The sequence below is a fragment of the Hemicordylus capensis genome, chromosome 2 (genome assembly GCF_027244095.1).
Source record: "Hemicordylus capensis ecotype Gifberg chromosome 2, rHemCap1.1.pri, whole genome shotgun sequence".
Taxonomy (NCBI): Eukaryota; Metazoa; Chordata; class Lepidosauria; order Squamata; family Cordylidae; genus Hemicordylus; species Hemicordylus capensis.
This window is the reverse complement of record NC_069658.1, coordinates 169784488-169802354: the sequence shown is the minus strand read 5'-3', so window position 1 is coordinate 169802354 and position 17867 is coordinate 169784488. Positions and strand designations below refer to the sequence as shown.

At 43.8% G+C, this 17867-nt stretch overlaps 1 protein-coding gene across 2 annotated transcripts in view; it reads right to left on the bottom strand.

The window, feature by feature from the left end:
• The window catches only part of STXBP5L (syntaxin binding protein 5L), a 182396-nt gene that overhangs the window by 131430 nt on the left and 33099 nt on the right, over positions 1 to 17867 (bottom strand). For both annotated transcript variants that reach the window (XM_053302765.1, XM_053302766.1), the window contains exons 2-3: positions 15095 to 15192; positions 10230 to 10311 (exon numbers count right to left, since the gene is read on the bottom strand). In XM_053302765.1, the coding sequence (XP_053158740.1) occupies positions 10230 to 10311; positions 15095 to 15192 (180 nt within the window). The remainder of the gene's footprint in view (positions 1 to 10229; positions 10312 to 15094; positions 15193 to 17867) is intronic.

Below are 17867 nucleotides of genomic sequence, written 5' to 3'. Positions count from 1 at the left end.
GTGTTCAGTTAAGGAACCCTGGACCCTTCAAAGCTTGTTATGCCACTGGGATGTAGCAAGGTTGGAGTGGACCCTGCAACAAGAAGTAAAGATGGCCCCCGGCCCCCACCTTCTTCTCTCCCTACCATGTCTTTGCTGCATAAGAACGGTAAGGACATAGTGGGGAAAAACACTCTTGGCATGCTGCCCTTTTCACTCACTCCTTTGCAATAATACCACACACTCTCCACTCAGTGCCCCACTCTCAAGGCCCATGGACACTCCTTGTTTAATTATCACTACACCCCTGGCCCAGAGCAATATTTCAAGTAGGTTTTTTTTAAAGGGACTGGCTTAAAAAAAAGATAGAGGGAGCTAAACAAACATTTAACTAAATAAATGTGTCAGACATGTGCAAAAAACATTTTTTTTAACAGCCAAAAACTTGTTCAAAGCCTGGGAAGGGTGAAACACTGGAGACAGAATCAGGTAGGCATATCAGTATGGGAGCAAAGCCTCACAGTAGGAAAAACTGCATTGGCTGCTCCCTCGGCAGATGCAGGTTCACATGATTGAATGCTTAAAAATCTCCACACCTCCAATCTGAAGTGGTACAGACCAGACTCAGGCATGCCCCCTCAGTGAGAAGGCGGCCTGGTATGGAGGCAGAGGAACACCAAGGAAATGGCCTATCTGTGTTCTATAGCGTTCAAGGGAGGAGTTGAGGCCTGGGATGCGATTTGCCCTGCCCACCATCTTCAGCTGTGGGGCTCAGCTGTACTCCCTAAGGCAAACCTGCCACTATTACAATTGGAAGGAAAGGGAAGCTAAGCCCATTGCTACTAGTGCTGCCCACTATTGCAATTTTTTTTAATCTGCCTGTAATAAGTATCCCAGTCTAGGGTTTGCCTCTCCCCCACACCATTTTGCAGTGACTTCTATTCTTCCTTGTGGTTTTTGTGCAGTTATACCGAGGCAATCTACACCACAGAGCTTTGTTCAAAATTTTCTAGAACAGTGGTTCTCAACCTGGGGTCCTCCAGATGTTGATGAACTATTGTGAGCCCTTTGGGGACAGGGAGCCATCTTATTTATTTGTTATTTCTCTGTGTAAGTTGCCCTGAGCCATTTTTGGAAGGGCAGTATAGAAATGGAATAAAACAAACAAATATAAAAACTACAATTCCCAGCCACCCCAGCAGGTTAATCTCTTCCAGAGGGCACCAGAGCTTGCTTGACAAAGGCTATGGCAGCCTTCTCAGTGTTCAGCAGAAGAACTCCTGTACCAGAACTCCTGATTCTTGTGATGAATCAGTCACAACCCTCTGCATTCATCAAGGAATATGCAGTTCTGTTTACCTGAAACTGATGTTCTTTAACTGGTCATTTTGTCATTTGCTGAGCAATTTTGCCATTCTGCCTTATGTATATCCTGCTTGTAGTTCTATTGCTTGTAGCCTTAGTCCTATGATAGCATTTATATGTAACCAATGCCACACTCCTACACTCAATATATCAATATTATATTCTTGCTGTTTTCTTCTAAAAGCCATTTTAATGTATAAAGAAAATGTATGTGTGTGAAGTGGGTGGATGGGTGAATGAAAATTACCCTAAGGAGTTAGTGCTGGAAAACAATAAACGGGCAAGGCCAAGGGAAAGGAAGAGGTCTTTGTGACCCAAATGTGTTGAAGCACAATGAGACAATTTCTGAGAAATAACCAGATTATTTACTTTTCTGGGAGACAGAATGATAGTCAAGATCCAAGATGACAGTTTTTAAACATGAAAGGAAGCTGGAGACCCACAAGCAGTGAACACTGACTACAAAAGTGCCTCAGCAGTGTGATGATTTTGAGAAAGGCTCAAAATCAAAAAGAAGCATCAACATGTTGACATGACTCTCTATGTCACAAGTATGGCTTGTGTTGGCCACCCACAGCGTGACCACAACTAATTAGGTGACGTGTGTATGAGTGGGGTGAATGTGAGCCTAAGCCAGGGCATAACTGATTTCTTTTTCATGAAGCTTCAATAAAAATAATACGAATGCTAAAGATTTCAAAGCTTCTGTCAGGCTTTCTTCCCCTGTCTCATTAAATAAAATGTGAGAATTTGTGGAGACACACATCCTACCCACCTTCTCGCTGCAGCTCTCTCTCCAAGTTTCCGCTTAACTGCAAATACAGTGTAGCAATTGATAGGTGAACTGAGTGCAAACACACAGGTATGTATCATTCTGGTGGGCACAGCCTGTGCCAATATCCTCTATGGGTATGCTCTAGAAAGTTCCGGATGAAGCTCTGCGCATGCAGGCACCAATCCCATAGGCGTGTCTGGACAGATGACCACTTGAAGGACATCAGTTACAAGTAAACAACCTGCTCATCCCAATCATTTTGTGAAATGCAGCTACCTCATGGGCCTGACAGCCCACTAGATTTTGAAGTCCAGACCTTAAGTGGGATCCTGTGCTTCTAGTAGTTACATAAAAAGGAGAATTTCACCAGGGACCTTTACACACATGGCTTTTAGTTCGCATATCCTCCAAAATGGAGGGTGCAAGTCCATATATCTGCTGGATTTACCCCAAAGTCGCAGTGGGCTATCAGGGGCCAGTTCACACACAATTCTGCTTTCCCCCCGAATTACTGCTGAGCATTCTAGCCTAGCCCAAATTATGTCCGGGGTTAAAAAATCCACTATTTGCAGTGGGTTTTTTTGTTTTTTTTTTAAACCACCAAGCTTTCTTGTATGTCCTGACGCTTCTCCCATGATGTATGGAGTGGCCATTGCCAATAATTTGGCTTTTTTCAAAACTCACACTTCGTGGTTTTATTAAACAACTTCAAGCGGCGCCGATCAGCTTCAGAAAGAGCCTGCAGCTCAGGAAGCGCTTTCTCTGGATGAAGCTCTGGGGATCAGAAGAGGAGGCATGAAGCCTTGCCTGCCTGCCCCCAAACCCAGCTGTTGCTCCCTCCCCACTTTTTTCCCTCACCTCCTGCCAAGGCGGGTCCAGTCAGTTCAGTGAGACTGTCCTAATGCATCCTGACACCCACCCTATGCCGTGCCTGCGGATGGGAGGGGGCTGGCAGCAGGAGTGACTATCTCCAACCAATAAAAGCTGCTTCTCTTATTCTCTCTCTCCCCGCATCTCTTCCCACCCCCCAATCCCCCCGCGCCACCCACTTTGCTGAATTATTGAGCAGGTCGCTCCTTGGGTGAACTAGCGGAACACCAAGTGTCAGCAGAAGGCACTGCTTGGCAACTTGTCTCACCGATCTTTCGCAAGGCTAAATGAAAGGGAGTTTGAGAGTTGTGTTCGGTATGGTCTGCTCTTTGAGTGATTTGCAATTGTGAGTGCTGGGGGCGGAGGGAGCGGTTGTGACAGATTGGTGAAATTCTGTGGAGGGAGTCCAGAAGGGGAAGTTTGAAGCCTACTCTTGGTTTGAAGCCTACTCTGGGAAGAGCAGAAGCGGATTCAGGAGACGAGTAAGCTTTTCTAAACAGAACAACATCAAACTCCCCACCGCCCTCAGACTAACTAACAGGAGGAGGGAAGATTTTGAGGGGCTGGTTTCTCTTTAAGGGAGAAGTCCTAGTCAGTGTATTTGTTATTTGCTAGAGCTAGCATTTGTCAGGGCTAGCACTGAATGCCTGTGGCATTCAGTTGTTGTTTCTCTGTGCCTGGAGGGGGTGGAGTCAGCTAGGGCTCTGGGAGGTCCCACATTCCTGCAAGCCACATTTCTGTGTCTCAGTTTGAAGCCTACTCTCTACATAAGAGGTGAAGGCTGAGAGCACAGCCAACAGAGCATAGCCAACTGGGATAGCAAACAGGGCCCTGGAGTTTTGCAGGAAGTGTGTGGGAGGAGCCTGAAACAAGTACCCATGATCACAAGGAGCCTAGTGGAGAACAGAAGGTAAGTACTAATCCCTCCCTCATATTCTTGAGAAAGGCTGTTTGGACAGTTAAATAGCTAACCAATACAGTTGAGACCTATATTTCTAATAAACTATCTCTAAATACTGTAAACTGCCAAGAAAACCATTTATGAAGATAGAAAGCTAGCAGGGGAGGGGGCACTTCCCAGTGTATTGCACAGAGTGCCGCATGTATGACTATTTGCTCCATGGGCAAAAGTCATGGGTGTGTGCTTGGTGCAAGGAGCTCCTGGCTCTCAGGGGAAAGTTCATTCAATTGAGACCAAAGTGGCGGATCTGGAGAAGCTCAGAGAGACAGAGAGGCATGCGGCCAAGACCTTCAGGGCAGTGGTAGAGGCATTCCACTCTAAGACAGGTAGCTCCTCTGCTGTCAGGAAAAATAAAGGTCTTGGGGAAGGAGAACATCATTCTGAAGAAGAGGGAAATGCTCCTTTAGAAGGACCCCTTCCATGGATGATGAGCCCATATCCTCTCACATAGGGGATACTCCTCTGGGGGGTGGGAGCCTCCTTGCAGTGGGTGATTCGATCATTAGAGGTATAGAGAGATGGGTTTGTGACTCGAGTGTTGACTGCACAGTGACTTGCCTACCTGGTGCGAAGGTTGTGGACATCACGCAGCATCTAGATAGGCTCTTAGGCAGTGCTGGGGAGGAGACAGCTGTCGTGGTGCACGTCGGCACAAACGATGTGGGAAAATGTAGTCGGTAAGGACTGGAAGCCAAATGTAGGCTGACAGGTAGCATACTGAAGTCCAAGACCCCCAAGGTAGTATTATCAGAAATGCTACCTGTTCCACGTGCAGGTACAGTGAGACAGGCAGAGCTGAGGGGTCTCAATGCATGGATGAGACATTGGTGCCAGGAAGAAGGGTTTAGATTTGTTAGGCACTGGGATACATTTTGGGGCAAGATGGAACCAGACTGCTGGTGCTTAAAATCAAAAAGGTTGCAGAGCAGCTTTTAAAATGATGCCTGGGGAATAGCTGACAGGAGCTGGGCAATATCCAGTTCGGCAAAAGCCATCATTTAAAGTGTGAGGGTGTAAAGGATTCAGATCAAACAGAAGGGGACAGAGCAGAACCAGATAAAGAGCAGACAGAAGGCTGTGCCAGCTGGTCAAAGAGTCAAAAGAAAGATAGCAGACACCAGGGAAGAGATTCAGCATATAGGTGCTTATATGCCAATGCCAGAAGCCTCACAAGCCAAGATTGGCGAGCTGGAGTGCTTGGTTGCTAATGCAGAAATAGATATAGTGGGCATAACAGAAAAATGGTGGAACAGTGAGAACCAGTGGGACACTGTTATCCCTGGATGTAAACTCTATAGAAAGGACAGGGAGGGGAGCCTTGGAGGTGGAGTAGCACTGTATGTTAAAGAAGGGATAGAATCTAACAAAGTAGAAAACGTAGGTGGACTGGAGTCCTCCACAGAAACCCTGTGGGTGACAATACAAGGCCTGAAAGGAAATGTGCTAGTGGGGACGTGCTATCGCCCTCCGGATCAAAATGCAGACAGTGACTGGGAGTTGCAGGAGGAAATCAAGGAGGCTTCAAGGAGAGGCAGGGCTGTAATAATGGGTGACTTCAATTACCCACACATAGACTGGGTAAATTCACAGTCAGGTAATGACAAAGTGGTCAAATTTCTAGACATGCTAAATGACTGTGCCCTAGAACAGTTGGTCATGGGACCAACCAGAGAGAAGGTGACCTTGGACTTAATCCTGAGTGGCACAGAGGACCTGGTGCTTGATGTCAATGTTGATGACCCTTAGTGAACAGTGAGCATAGTGCGGACATAGCATACATGTGGGGAGAGAATCACCAAGGAAGTCTAACAGAGACATTTTGAATTTCAGAAGAGGAGACTTCTCCAAAATGAGAAGTATGGTGAAAAGAAAGCTGAAAAGGAAAATCAGGAGAGTCACTTTGCTTCAGAATGCATGGAGTTTACTCAAAGCCACAATATTAGAAGCCCAGTTAGATCGTATACCCAAAAGGAGGAAAGGTACCACTAAGTCCAGGAAGATGCCAGCATAGCTAATAAGTCAAGGAAGCCTTAAAAGGGAAGAAGATTTCCTTCCGGAACTGGAATGGCTGTCAAAATGAAGAGAACAGAAAGGAACACAAACTCGGGGGGGGGATGCAAGGTGACAATAAGGAGGCAAAATGAGAGTTTGAGGAACATTTAGATAAAAGCATTAAGGGGAATAACAAAAACTTTTTTAAATACATCAGAATCAGGAAACCTGTCAGGGGGACGGTTGGGCCATTAGATAATGAGGAATTATTAAAGAAAGGGATTATTAAGGAGGATATGGAGGTTGCAGAGAAGCTAAATGAGCCAGTAGTGGTTAGATGCTGGACTAGGACCGGGGAGACCCGAGATCAAATCCCCATTCAGCCATGAGACTTGCTGGGTGACTCTGGGCCAGTCACTTCTCTCTCAGCCTAACCTACTTCACAGGGTTGTTGTGAGGAGAACCTCAAGTATGTAGTACACTGCTCTGGGCTCCTTGGAGGCAGAGCGGGATATAAAATGTAATGTAAATAAATAAATAAGCAAGTAAGTTCTTTGCGTCCGTCTTCACGGCAGAGGATACTGAGCATATACTTGTTCTTGAACTAGGCTTTTTGGGGATTTAGGCTAAAGAACTGAGTCAGATAGAAGCGACAAAAGATGACGTTCTAAACTGTCTGAAAAAAACGGAAAACTAGCAAATCACCCTTGCCAGATGGCATCCATCCAAGAGTCCTCAAAGAACTCAAATGTGAAATTGCTAAAATATATAACCTCCTTGCTAAAAAATATAACTTATCCCTGCAATCAGGCTCTGTACCAGAGAACTGGAAAGTAGCAAATGTAACCCTGATTTACAAAAAGGGATCCATGGGTGATCCGGGAAATTACAGGCCGGTTAGCTTAACGTCTGTCCCAGGCAAATTGATGGAAAGCATCCTCAAGGATAAAATTGTAAAGCACATAGAAGAACAGTCCCTGCTGGGAGAGAACCAGCATGGCTTCTGCAAAGATAATATCTTGCCTCATGAACCTTTTGGAGTTCTTTGAGAGTGTCACAAGCATATGAATAAAGGTGATCCAGTTGACATAGTATACCTGGACTTCCAGAAAGCATTTGACAAAGTTCCTCATCAAAAACCCATGAGAAAACTTAGCAGTCATGGGATAAGGGGATGAGGATGTGTGGATTGCTAACTGGTTGAAGGACAGGAAACAGAGGGTAGGTATAAATGGAGAATTTTCACAATGGGTGGAAGTTTAAGTGGGGTCCCCCAGGGATCTGTACTGGGACTTTTTAAATTTATTTTACACGTTTTTTAATTTATTCTTAAACGATCTTGAAGTAGGGGTAAGCAACGAGGTGGCCAAATTTGCGATGATACCAAACTCTTTCGGGTAGTGATATCCAAAACTGATTGTGAGGAGCTCCAAAAGGATCTCCAAACTGGGGGAAGTAAGTGACAAAATGGCAAATGCAGTTCAGTGTTGGCAAGTGTAAAGTGATGCATATTGGGACGACAATGTGCCCAAATTCAAGTATATGCTGATGGGATCTGAGATGTCGGTGACTGACCAGGAGATGGATCTTGGGGTCACGGTGGACAGCTCGTTGAAAGTGTCGACTCAATATGCGGCAGCTGTGAAAAAGGCCAATTCCATGCTAGGGATCATTAGGAAGGGGATTGAAAATACAACTCCTACTATTATAATGCCCTTATATAAAACGATGGTGCGGCCACACCGGAAGTACTGCATAGAATTCTGGTCACCACATCTAAAAAAGGACATTGTAGAACTGGAAAAGATACAGAAGAGGGCAACCAAGATGATCAAGGGTCTAGAGCACCTTCCTTATGAGGCATGGCTAAAACACCTGGGACTATTTAGTTTAGAAAAAAGATGACTGTGGGGAGACATGATAGAGGTCTATAAAATCATGCATGGTGTGGAGAAAGTGGATAGAGAGAAATTCTTCTCCCTCTCACATAACACTAGAACCAGGGGTCATCCCATGAAATTGATTGCCAGGAAATGTAGGACCAGCAAACAGAAGTACTTTTTCACACAATGCAGAATCAACTTATGGAACACTCTGCCACAAGATATGGTGACAGCCAACAACCTGGATGGCTTTAAGAGGGGTTTGGATAACTTCATGGAGGAGAGATCTATCAATGGCTACTAGTCAGTGGGCTATAGGCCACCTCCAGCCTTAGAGGCAGGATACCTCTGAGTACTAGTTGCAAGGGAGTAACAGCAGGAGGGAGGGCATGCCCTCAACTCCTGCCTGTGGCTTCCAGTGGCATTTGGTGGGCCACTGTGTGAAACAGGATGCTGGACTAGATGGGCCTTGGGCCTGATCCAGCAAGGCTGTTCTTATGAGGGGGAGGGAGAAATTCCTGAGTTAAATGCAGGCATGAATGGGAATGCAATATGTGGGATTCTTTTGCTATTCCAAGCCATTATGCTTTCCGTCCCTCTAACTGAGACCAATGGGTCAATCTCAAAGGCTTTCTTGGGAAGTAATGTAGACTAGAGGGTCTTCCTATACTTTCAACATGTACAAGATCCTTGCTAGTTCTACTCCAGTCTTTTGGCTACTTTTAATTCATATATGAGTCTTTGGCTTCGTCTTATTGAAGCCTGGTTACCATAGGAACATAGATGCTGCAAATCGGGCAGATAGGCAGGCTTTACATATGTAGATGTTGTTGGAGGATTCCTGGAAGCTGAACAATGGAGACTACAGGTTTGATGTAACCTAAGCCCTTTGTGTCTGAGCTGATTCCATGAGGCTGCATTTTTCTTCATCACAGAAAGAAACCAATGATTTCTACTTTAAACTTCCATGGCCTCTTAAATGGTCTGGGGTGGTGGGGGGAACATGAGGTGATGAAGGCAGTCACTCACAAAGGCAAGTTCATTATAAAAATCAGCAAAGATCTGTGTCAGATTGGCAGGTTTGGGTTAAACTGTTGTTTTGACTAGTCAATCTTGCTGAATGCTGACTGTCAAACTGATGATGATGATGATGATGAAGGGAGGCATCTCTCACCTCCTTCTGGAATGTGATTGGTTGTAGAAAAAACCCAGAGCAAGCTTCTTCTCAGGAAAGAGATCCACAGAGAACCAATCCTATGTGAACGGCCCATCGAACGGCCCGAATTAAACAGCTGCGAATCTGCTGCAAAGCTCTTTGGATACCCTGCAGCATTAAGCCATGTCTGGATAACTCCCAGGAGCATTTGCAGATGGGTATTTTAGCTTGCTGCTCCTCCAGAATGGAGGGTGTGCATTCACATATCAGCTAGATTGACCCCCGAAGTCCCTGAGAGCTATTGGGGGGCACTTCACACATGATTTGAGTTTCTCATTGCACTTTAGAGTGCAGCCTGATCTTTGTCTGGGGTTAAAAAAAACCTACTTTGGCGGGGAGGGGAAAATTTGAACTTGCTGTAAAACCTCGCAGTACACCAGGTATCTGGAAATACTCCAGGTGAAGTCCTCACCCCATCATGGTGCAATTACAGGAAAAGCAATACGTGGCAAAATGTTCCCTTCCATGCAACAAGAGCCTCTCAAGGTTTATGTCTGACAAACTTATGTCTGCCACTCGGGTCCCAGAACCACCATGCTCCATATGTTTTGCCTCTTCACTTCTTCCTTGCCATCAATTCACAGCCACATCTGGTCCTGTGCCCAGCCCCATTTTTTCTTTATTTCCCTCACTGTTTCCTCAGCTTCAGTATAACTCTAGTTCATTAGGGTCAAGGATTTCATGGTGACTAGTTAGAAAAGCTCAGGGATTGTACAGCTGTCTTGCTCCCAATGGTGTTTGCCCATATGCCTTGGAATCTTAAAAACCATCTCTTAGGAGTGTTTTTTTTAGCTGTGTATAAACTTCTTTGTGTTCAGGACTTAGATAAACAACGCCACCCCCACCCACCCCGAAAAAACCAACAACCCAAAATCACCAAACTAATTCTACTTATGCACAATTTTGAGCTGTAGGAGGGAAATATTTAATTCATAAAGCAGCTAACTGCAAACTTTGACTTTGCTAATGAAAATATTAAAAACTGGGGGGGGGTAAGAAAAGGGTTGAGTGATAGGGGATCTAGACTGTGAGTATGCAATTTTGGCTCATCTCCCTAAACCTTTCAAAAATTCCCTCAGGCTCAAAATTATGCCTGTATACATAAAAACAAAGGTGATCCTTATCCTTTTGTATAACTGCAACATTTAACTTCATTTGTGTTTAAAGACCCAGTAAAGCTATTCTTACCTCGTTAATTAAAAACTGAAGCTGCAGAACTCCCGCACCACTTTCATGTTGGCAATAACAGTCAACACCCGGTCTGCCCAATCTGTTAACAGCCAGAGTTAAGGATCACTTTGCCTAGATTGTTAGCTGAAATAACAGCGAAACAAAGTGAATCGTGATTAACCATCATTTTTTGCACAACCCCAAAGCGTCTATAGAAAGGTGTAGAGTTAGCTCAACTATGACGATGAGAAGATAATTTACATTTATATATAGTTGGCATACTACTACTACTACTACTACTAGCATATGCGGAGGCCAACTGAGCAGAAAGGGTGGGGCAGTCTCTCTACAAGATGCCATGTCGGGTGCCTCTGCTCCGCAGAAACATTCCAGGTAACAGTGGTGAGTAAGTTTGCTTACAAAGTGATATATCACATTTAAAGTGATATTTTGCCGCCACCACCCCTACACACACATTCCAAATGACACTCACCAACCAATATAGCCATCAGTGAGCTAGAATTGGGGGTGGGCTGATATGTATGTGGGTGAGTGAGCAGTCTTTTTATGTTTAAAACACCTTTTTTTGCCACAACAGCAATTTCAAACAGCACCTGGAAGTGCCAAGAACCATCATAGTGGCCAAGTGGTGCTGACTTCCATTTTTTAAAAGTCTATAATGACATAATACAACTACAATAAGTGCTATAAAATATTGCAAGAAAAACTTTAAGTATAGTGATTAGAAAAATAGGTTTATTACAATGAATAGAAAAATGATTTGCAAATATATAAAAGCCAAAACAAATTGTCAATTGGTATAATATACCATAAAGCAGAGATAGGAAACTTTGGCTCTTTATCCTTCTACCTTGGAGTCACCAGCTGTTTGGGCAATTTACTGTTCACACAGGCCATCAAGCCAGGCTGTGTCCAGTTCTTCGTGCCACTCTCCAGATTGGCTTTCTTGCCTAGCCTGATCTGCCCAGAATTTCTTGCTAATATAGGAAGCTGATTCCTGGAGGAAGCACCCTTGTGAATTCACCTCTATCACCTAACCCCTCCAATCTTCTTGCCCCTGTCTCTGACTGAACTGTCCCGGAGGAACGAGGTCCTTAGGTTGTTCCAGGGTCCCCAAGGTTTCTTCATCCAGATCAGGTGATATGAACGTTTGCCCCTTGCTGGGACCAACTCTATCCCCATTCCCTTTTCTTAAATCCAACCACCTTCCTCTCTAAAGCCTCTTTCTCTTGCGCGCCTGGGAATTTATACAATTAGGACTTTAAGCTAAAACGCCTCTTTGCAGCTGAATGCATCTTTAATAGTAATATTGCTTTAACCACACATTTCTTTCCGCTGTACCCCTCCCTCCAATAACAACTTTCTTTAGATTTTGAAACTTAAATCTTGCTTCAGTCCAGTCATTTCCTGGGTCCACAACTTTGCACAAATTTAATCTGACATGGAACTGTTCATTTCTGGGCTAATTTTTCCACACAAGCCCGAACACAAATTTAGGGCTGTTCACCAATCACCCCGAGGCAGTTTCATTAACATACACAATACTATTGTTTACATTATCTTTCATTGTCCATTATTATTCTTAATGGTATATTATACCAATTGACAGTTTGTATTGACTTCTATATATCAGCAAATTATTTTTCTATTTATTGTATTAAAACTCTTTTTCAAATAATTATACTTAAAAGTTTTCCCCTGCATTATTCTATAGCACTTATTGTAGATGTACTGTATTTGTATTTCTGTTAAATGCTACCCTTACCCTACTTTGTTTGTTAGCTTAGCCTATAAAGAGCTTGCCTGGTTCTAGATTAAAATAAACTGTGGCCGCCATTTTTTTTTAGTCCAGAATTTCAGACTAAGAAAAATGCTGATTGGCAGCACCAAAATAGTGCAGTTGTTCTTGCTACTTCCAGGCATTGCTTGAAGCCGTAACTAAAGTGAAAACATTTTTGAAAATAAAAAGACCCCGCTACAGAGCAGCAAATACATTTGGTGAGGAGCAGGTTGCTTTGGAGGTGAGAGGATTGGTGCCTTCAGTGCCTGACTTCACGTGAGTGTCAACAGCACATAGTTCTATTACTGGTGAATGCCAGCAGTATTAAGAACATAAGAACATGTCACCTTTGGACAATATGATGCCATTTTCTGACCAGAGTTTTTGGCGGTGAAACCAAAGAGCAACCCAGGGTACAAATTCAGGTTTGTGCTCAGAAACCTCAAGTTGCCCGTGAGAACCGCCATGATCCAACCAGATCCCAGCAACACTGTGGCACTAAACCCAGCGCCGAAGCCCAGCTCTTAGCTGAAGTTAAGGGCACAAACTCCCTTAAGATTAAGGGCATCCTCCTAAGATCATGTGTCAGTGTGAGCTGCTTGCAGCTCATGCTGACACAGAGAGGGGTGCCTAGAGTGGCCATACCCTGGGGGAATCCCCCAGGTGCGCCACGCTTGGCACATTGTGCACTGTGGGATACTCGGAGGCCGGGACAACAAGTCCCCGCCTCTGTTTGCCAGCACTGCTGGGAGCAGCACAGAGAGTCATCCGCATTGCTCCCAGCAGCACTGTTCACATGGGTGTGCATCTTGCATGCTGCAGGGACTGCAAAGGATGATCTGGGGGAAGGTAGGTTGAACCCTGCCTTCCCCGCTGCCCGCCCAACCACACACAAGCGCCGTCATGTGACTAGCCCCCTAATCTCTTCCCAATGGATACTTCTTAATGGCGGCTACAAGGAGGCTATCTTTTTTGGCTTTTAAAGATTTAATTATATCTTTTATTTTTAGCTGCTAAATTAAGCATTACTCAGTTACTCAGGCAGCTACCCGATGTGTCAATATTAACTCAATGGCCACGCAGATACTGGGATTTTGTAAGCAAGTTAATTGAATGATTGGTATTTGAAAAAGAAGGCATACAACTTTTCTGATAAAGTACCTCGTCACTCTCCCACTATATTTCATTTTATATTTTAACTGTGGTCTTAAATCTGGGTTGAAACTTACATTTGCAAATTCTGATTTTCTTACGTTATCCTTCAAAACATGACGGTATTCCTTGAATATTTTTAAAATACCTTCCAAAGATGACATAGAATTTGGACTTGAAGTGAGTGTATTCACAAAAGCTTTATTTACTTGTCTTTCCTACAGACTGTGATGTATTAAACCTTCAGTTTAAGGTGAGAGTTACAGTGCTTCCCATTTTCACTCATGCTTTAAAAAGCATTGAAACTGCAAGATAAGATAGTCATCTTAACTTCTGCACCATGGAAGCTGTAAAGGCTTTGCATGGTCTCATATTATGCTGGTTTTACAAATTAGGCTGCATGCACCCACACGGTGCTTTGGTCTTTCAGCTAGACACTGGGTTGAGGGATGTGTCCAGGCAGAAATTCATGAGGTGCTGTTTCCCCAGTCACTAGTTACAGATGCACCTGATAAATTTTTGCCTGATGTATATCTATAAAGTGCAGGGCTTCCCAAAATGTAACTTCCTATAGTAAATGTCCAAGAAGAATTTTAACAAGCAGGCTTGTTGATCACGCCCCCAGCAAATCTTTCTCCCATCCATGCTGATGGTAATGCAGGAGCTTCCTTAGCCCTCAGCCTGGATGGAGAAAGTAGGAAGGATTTTATTTATTTATTTATTATTTATTTAGCACATTTTTATACCGCCCTAACCCAAGGTCTCAGGGTGGTTCACAGCAAACAAATACTAAAAACAATTTAAAACAAATAATAAACAATCAAAAATTTAAAAAGTTAAGAAGTTAAAAAGCTAAAAAGCTTGGGAGAAAAGATAAGTCTTTAGACCCCTTTTAAAAGCCACTAGAGATGGAGAGACTCTTATTCCCACAGGAAGTGCGTTCCAAAGTCTCGGGGCGACAACAGAGAAGGCCTGTCCCTGGGTGGCCACCAAACGACATTAAGGTAGCCACAGACGAGCCTCCCGTGATGAACGTAGTGGACGATGGGAATCATGCAGAGGAAGACGCTCTCTTAAGTACCGTGGGCCTAAGCTGTTATGAGGCTGCCTCCTCTACATTTGGCTGATCAGGTCATTATTTTTGTGGGCAAACATTCAATCACAGAACTGTCATATCCCACTTCTGTCATGTGCTATGATCTATGGCAAGACTTGACTACCCTAGGGGTCATTTCTAGGGGTCACTTTTCAAACTGCTGTATCTTTTTCATTTCTTAACAGATCTGCAACAAATGTAGAGAGATGGTGGCACTTCTCATCTAGTTACTCCAAGCCAAATTTCAGCTAGTTTGGGTGACTGGTGAAGATTTATACAAATAGAACATTTAACACTTATAATGATGGAATTCAGCTTTTACACCTCACTTTAATTATACACGTCTGTGTAATTGCTAAGTGTTTTGTATGAAAACAAGTCATAATGAAACCAGCAGACAATCCTGTCCGCTGGAACCCTATCCATGTCAAAAGGTTCCTTAAGCAACATATAGTTTATCATGTTTCTTGCAGAGGGATTCTTATAACATTAATACAATAGAAAATTCCACAGAGTTTTCTGTTTGCAGAAGGCAAACTGTGGATATGTCTTTTTACCCATATGCATCCAAACCCCACAGAAGTTGCATGCACAGAATGAATGTGGAAAGGTATTCCTGAATTGAGGTGAAAATCTATTCTGCTAATTAGTAACAGTGAAAATGAAACAGTAAAGCCCACAAAATATGGTGACAACTGATTAATCCTACCCCAGATAAGCAAAGTACATACAACTGTAAGTACATACAAACTGTATCTTACACAATAAATGTGTAAGAAAATGAATGAACAACTTGCACAACAGAAATCATACTTGTGCAATAATAAAGGATACATTCGGATGGCTCCTGTTCTTGTTCCAATAGCCAGAATCTTCTGAACTGGATCAAAAGCTAATGCGGTAGGCAGATATGGAAACCCATGGCGAACTGTCTGCAACAAGAAAAATAAGCTGGTTTATGTAAAATAGTTGTAGAGTTTCAGGTGACAGGAATGTATTATAGTCTCATTAGCTCTAGTTGTCTGGAGCAAACAAAGATCTGGGTAACCATTGATTAATAGGATACAACTGACCAAAGCTCTTTTAATCACCAGTCAAGTTTTTAACAGATGAACCCGTTAAATTCACATATTTACATAACGCAACTCCTTAATAAAGATGTTGCATACTCCTCAAACCCTACTATTGTTATAGGATGGACTTGTCAAGGACAAGTCATACTCTACAAATATATGCTCACCTGGGACTTTTTCACACAGCAGGCTTTACCTGAGTTTACTGGGAGGCTTTACTGTGAACTCAAAATTGTCCCCAAAAACCGGCGCAAAAACTGGATTTTTTTAACCCTGGACATAAATCAGGCTACACTCTCACACACAGTAAAAAACCAACAACAAAACCCAAATTGTGTGTGAAGTGCTCCCCTTCACACACTCACAGGGACTTGGGGGTAAATCTGGCCCGATATGTGAACATACACCCTCCATTCCGGAGGAGATGCAAGTTAAAGGGCTTTAAAAGCCCCATGTGAAAAACTTCCTGGTTATTGGTTGGTTGCAAGGCAATGTAAAATATTTGTTTGTTTTTACATTTATATCCTGCTTCCTCCCCGAGGAACCCAGAGTGGTGTACATTGTTAAATTAGCCTCACAACAACCCTGTAAGGTAGATTAGACTCAGAAGTAAGTGACTGGTCCAGAGTCACCCAATTAGTTCCATGACTGAATGGGGAGGGATTTGAGCTCTGATCTCACCAGTCCTAGTCTAACACTCTAACCACTACACCATACTGGCTCTCATATTATTAGCTCAACAAGTGGCATCAAAGAGTATGGCAAAGTAGCTTCCTAGAAAAGCTGTCAGACTTTTAAAGAGACAAAGGCTCAAACTCTTTTTATTTAAAATTGTATAATTTTATTTCATATATAAACAGCAATGGTCCATCTCTATCTCCACTGTTTCTTCACAGTTCATTTTGGAAAGATCTCCTTGAATAAAGGTTATGACTTTGCTCACGCAAAGGACTCTTGGGAGTTTTTTCAAGCAACGTCGGGGAAGGGACGGCAGGGAGGTGTCCTGCCACCCCAATTACTCTTAGGATTATGGCAACAGAGTGGGAAAGCAGCGGGAGGGGTAAGTAAACCCTCCCGCCACTCTTAAAGGTACCCCCCCCGAACCGGACCGCCCAGATCCAGACTGGTCCGGAGGCTTTTTTAATGGCCTCCGGACCGGTCCAGGCCTATCCCTAGCTGAGAGAGACTCCTGCCTGCAGCCTTGGAGAAACCGCTGCCAGTCTGTGAAGACGATACTGAGCTAGATAGACCAATGGTCTGACTCAGTATATGGCAGCTTCCTATGTTCCTATGTTCCTCCTGCTCTATTTCCCTGACACAAATTGTCCACCCAAACTATTTGCCCCACAGCATTTCCCCCAGTGCTTCAAATAGTATATTAAGGAGGCAATTCAGATTGGGGAAACAGCATGGGGTGGGGGTGGGTGGGACCTAAACCTTTCTCAGCACTGCTATCGCAGTCCAATTTAGAGGGTCCTGTGGCTGCTTTTAAGAAATGGGTGGGGGAGAAGGGGGGAGAAAAAGAAACACTGGGAGATCTGACTATGGATCTCCCTTTTCTCATGTTTGGGCCCCAAGAAACAGCCAGTTTAGAGTTTTGAATTTAGACAGAATGACACAACACAGAGAAAATTCTGAGTATCTAGCAGGAGTTAACTAAAGCTACTAGCCAGAGTGCAGAGGCTGCACAACTTGATCTCTGTGGTTCTAATGCAGAGTTAGCAACTGCACTGTCTGCTTATAGAAAGAAGTGTATTTGCCTCCACTCATGTGCAGCTTATGTATCTGTAAATAAAAGAGATATTACAAAGACATAAGTTTTCAGCACTCTTTCATTCAAAGTGAACTGATTGAACCCTGTACTGCTGCACCTGAAATTTCTCAGAAATGGGGGAGTGTGTAACAATACCATCCTGACAATCACTGCCCACATTTCCTACACACTCTGTAGCACACTGAGGCTGATGGGAAGAATCCCGCCTGGGGAAAGCGGGGACCACATGTCCACAAAGATGTTTGCCATGGCAACCACGCATTTAATTCTAGCAATCAGAATCGGTGTGCAGTCCCCAGTCATGGCATTTTGCTCTTGGGGTTTGATTTGGCTCTTTAACTGCCCCCATAGTCCGCTGACTTGACTGAGTGGGAACAGGCAGTGGCATTTTTAAATGTGCTTGGCACTTCCTTCAGCTCATCTGCTGTTCTCCCCTATGTCTCCACCTCTGGCAAGATCCTCTTCCAGTCCCTTCCTGAGTCCCCTCTCTCTTCCTGGCATGTGCCCTTTGCAGCAGATTGCACCTTCTCTCACCAAGAAGGAAAGAGAGAAAGACATTTTGTACCAACTCCTTTGGCTGTTGTGCCATCATCTTAAGGGGGCGAGGATCCATTTGTCAGTTCCAGTACTACTATAGAGAAAAGGGGTTGGCATAAAACTCTGGAGTAGATTTCTTTAATGGAGGGAAAGGGTTTTTTTCCTCTAGTCTTTTTAGCTCTGGTATTGAGAAGAGATTCCTGCTAGAGTGTGGCACAAATGA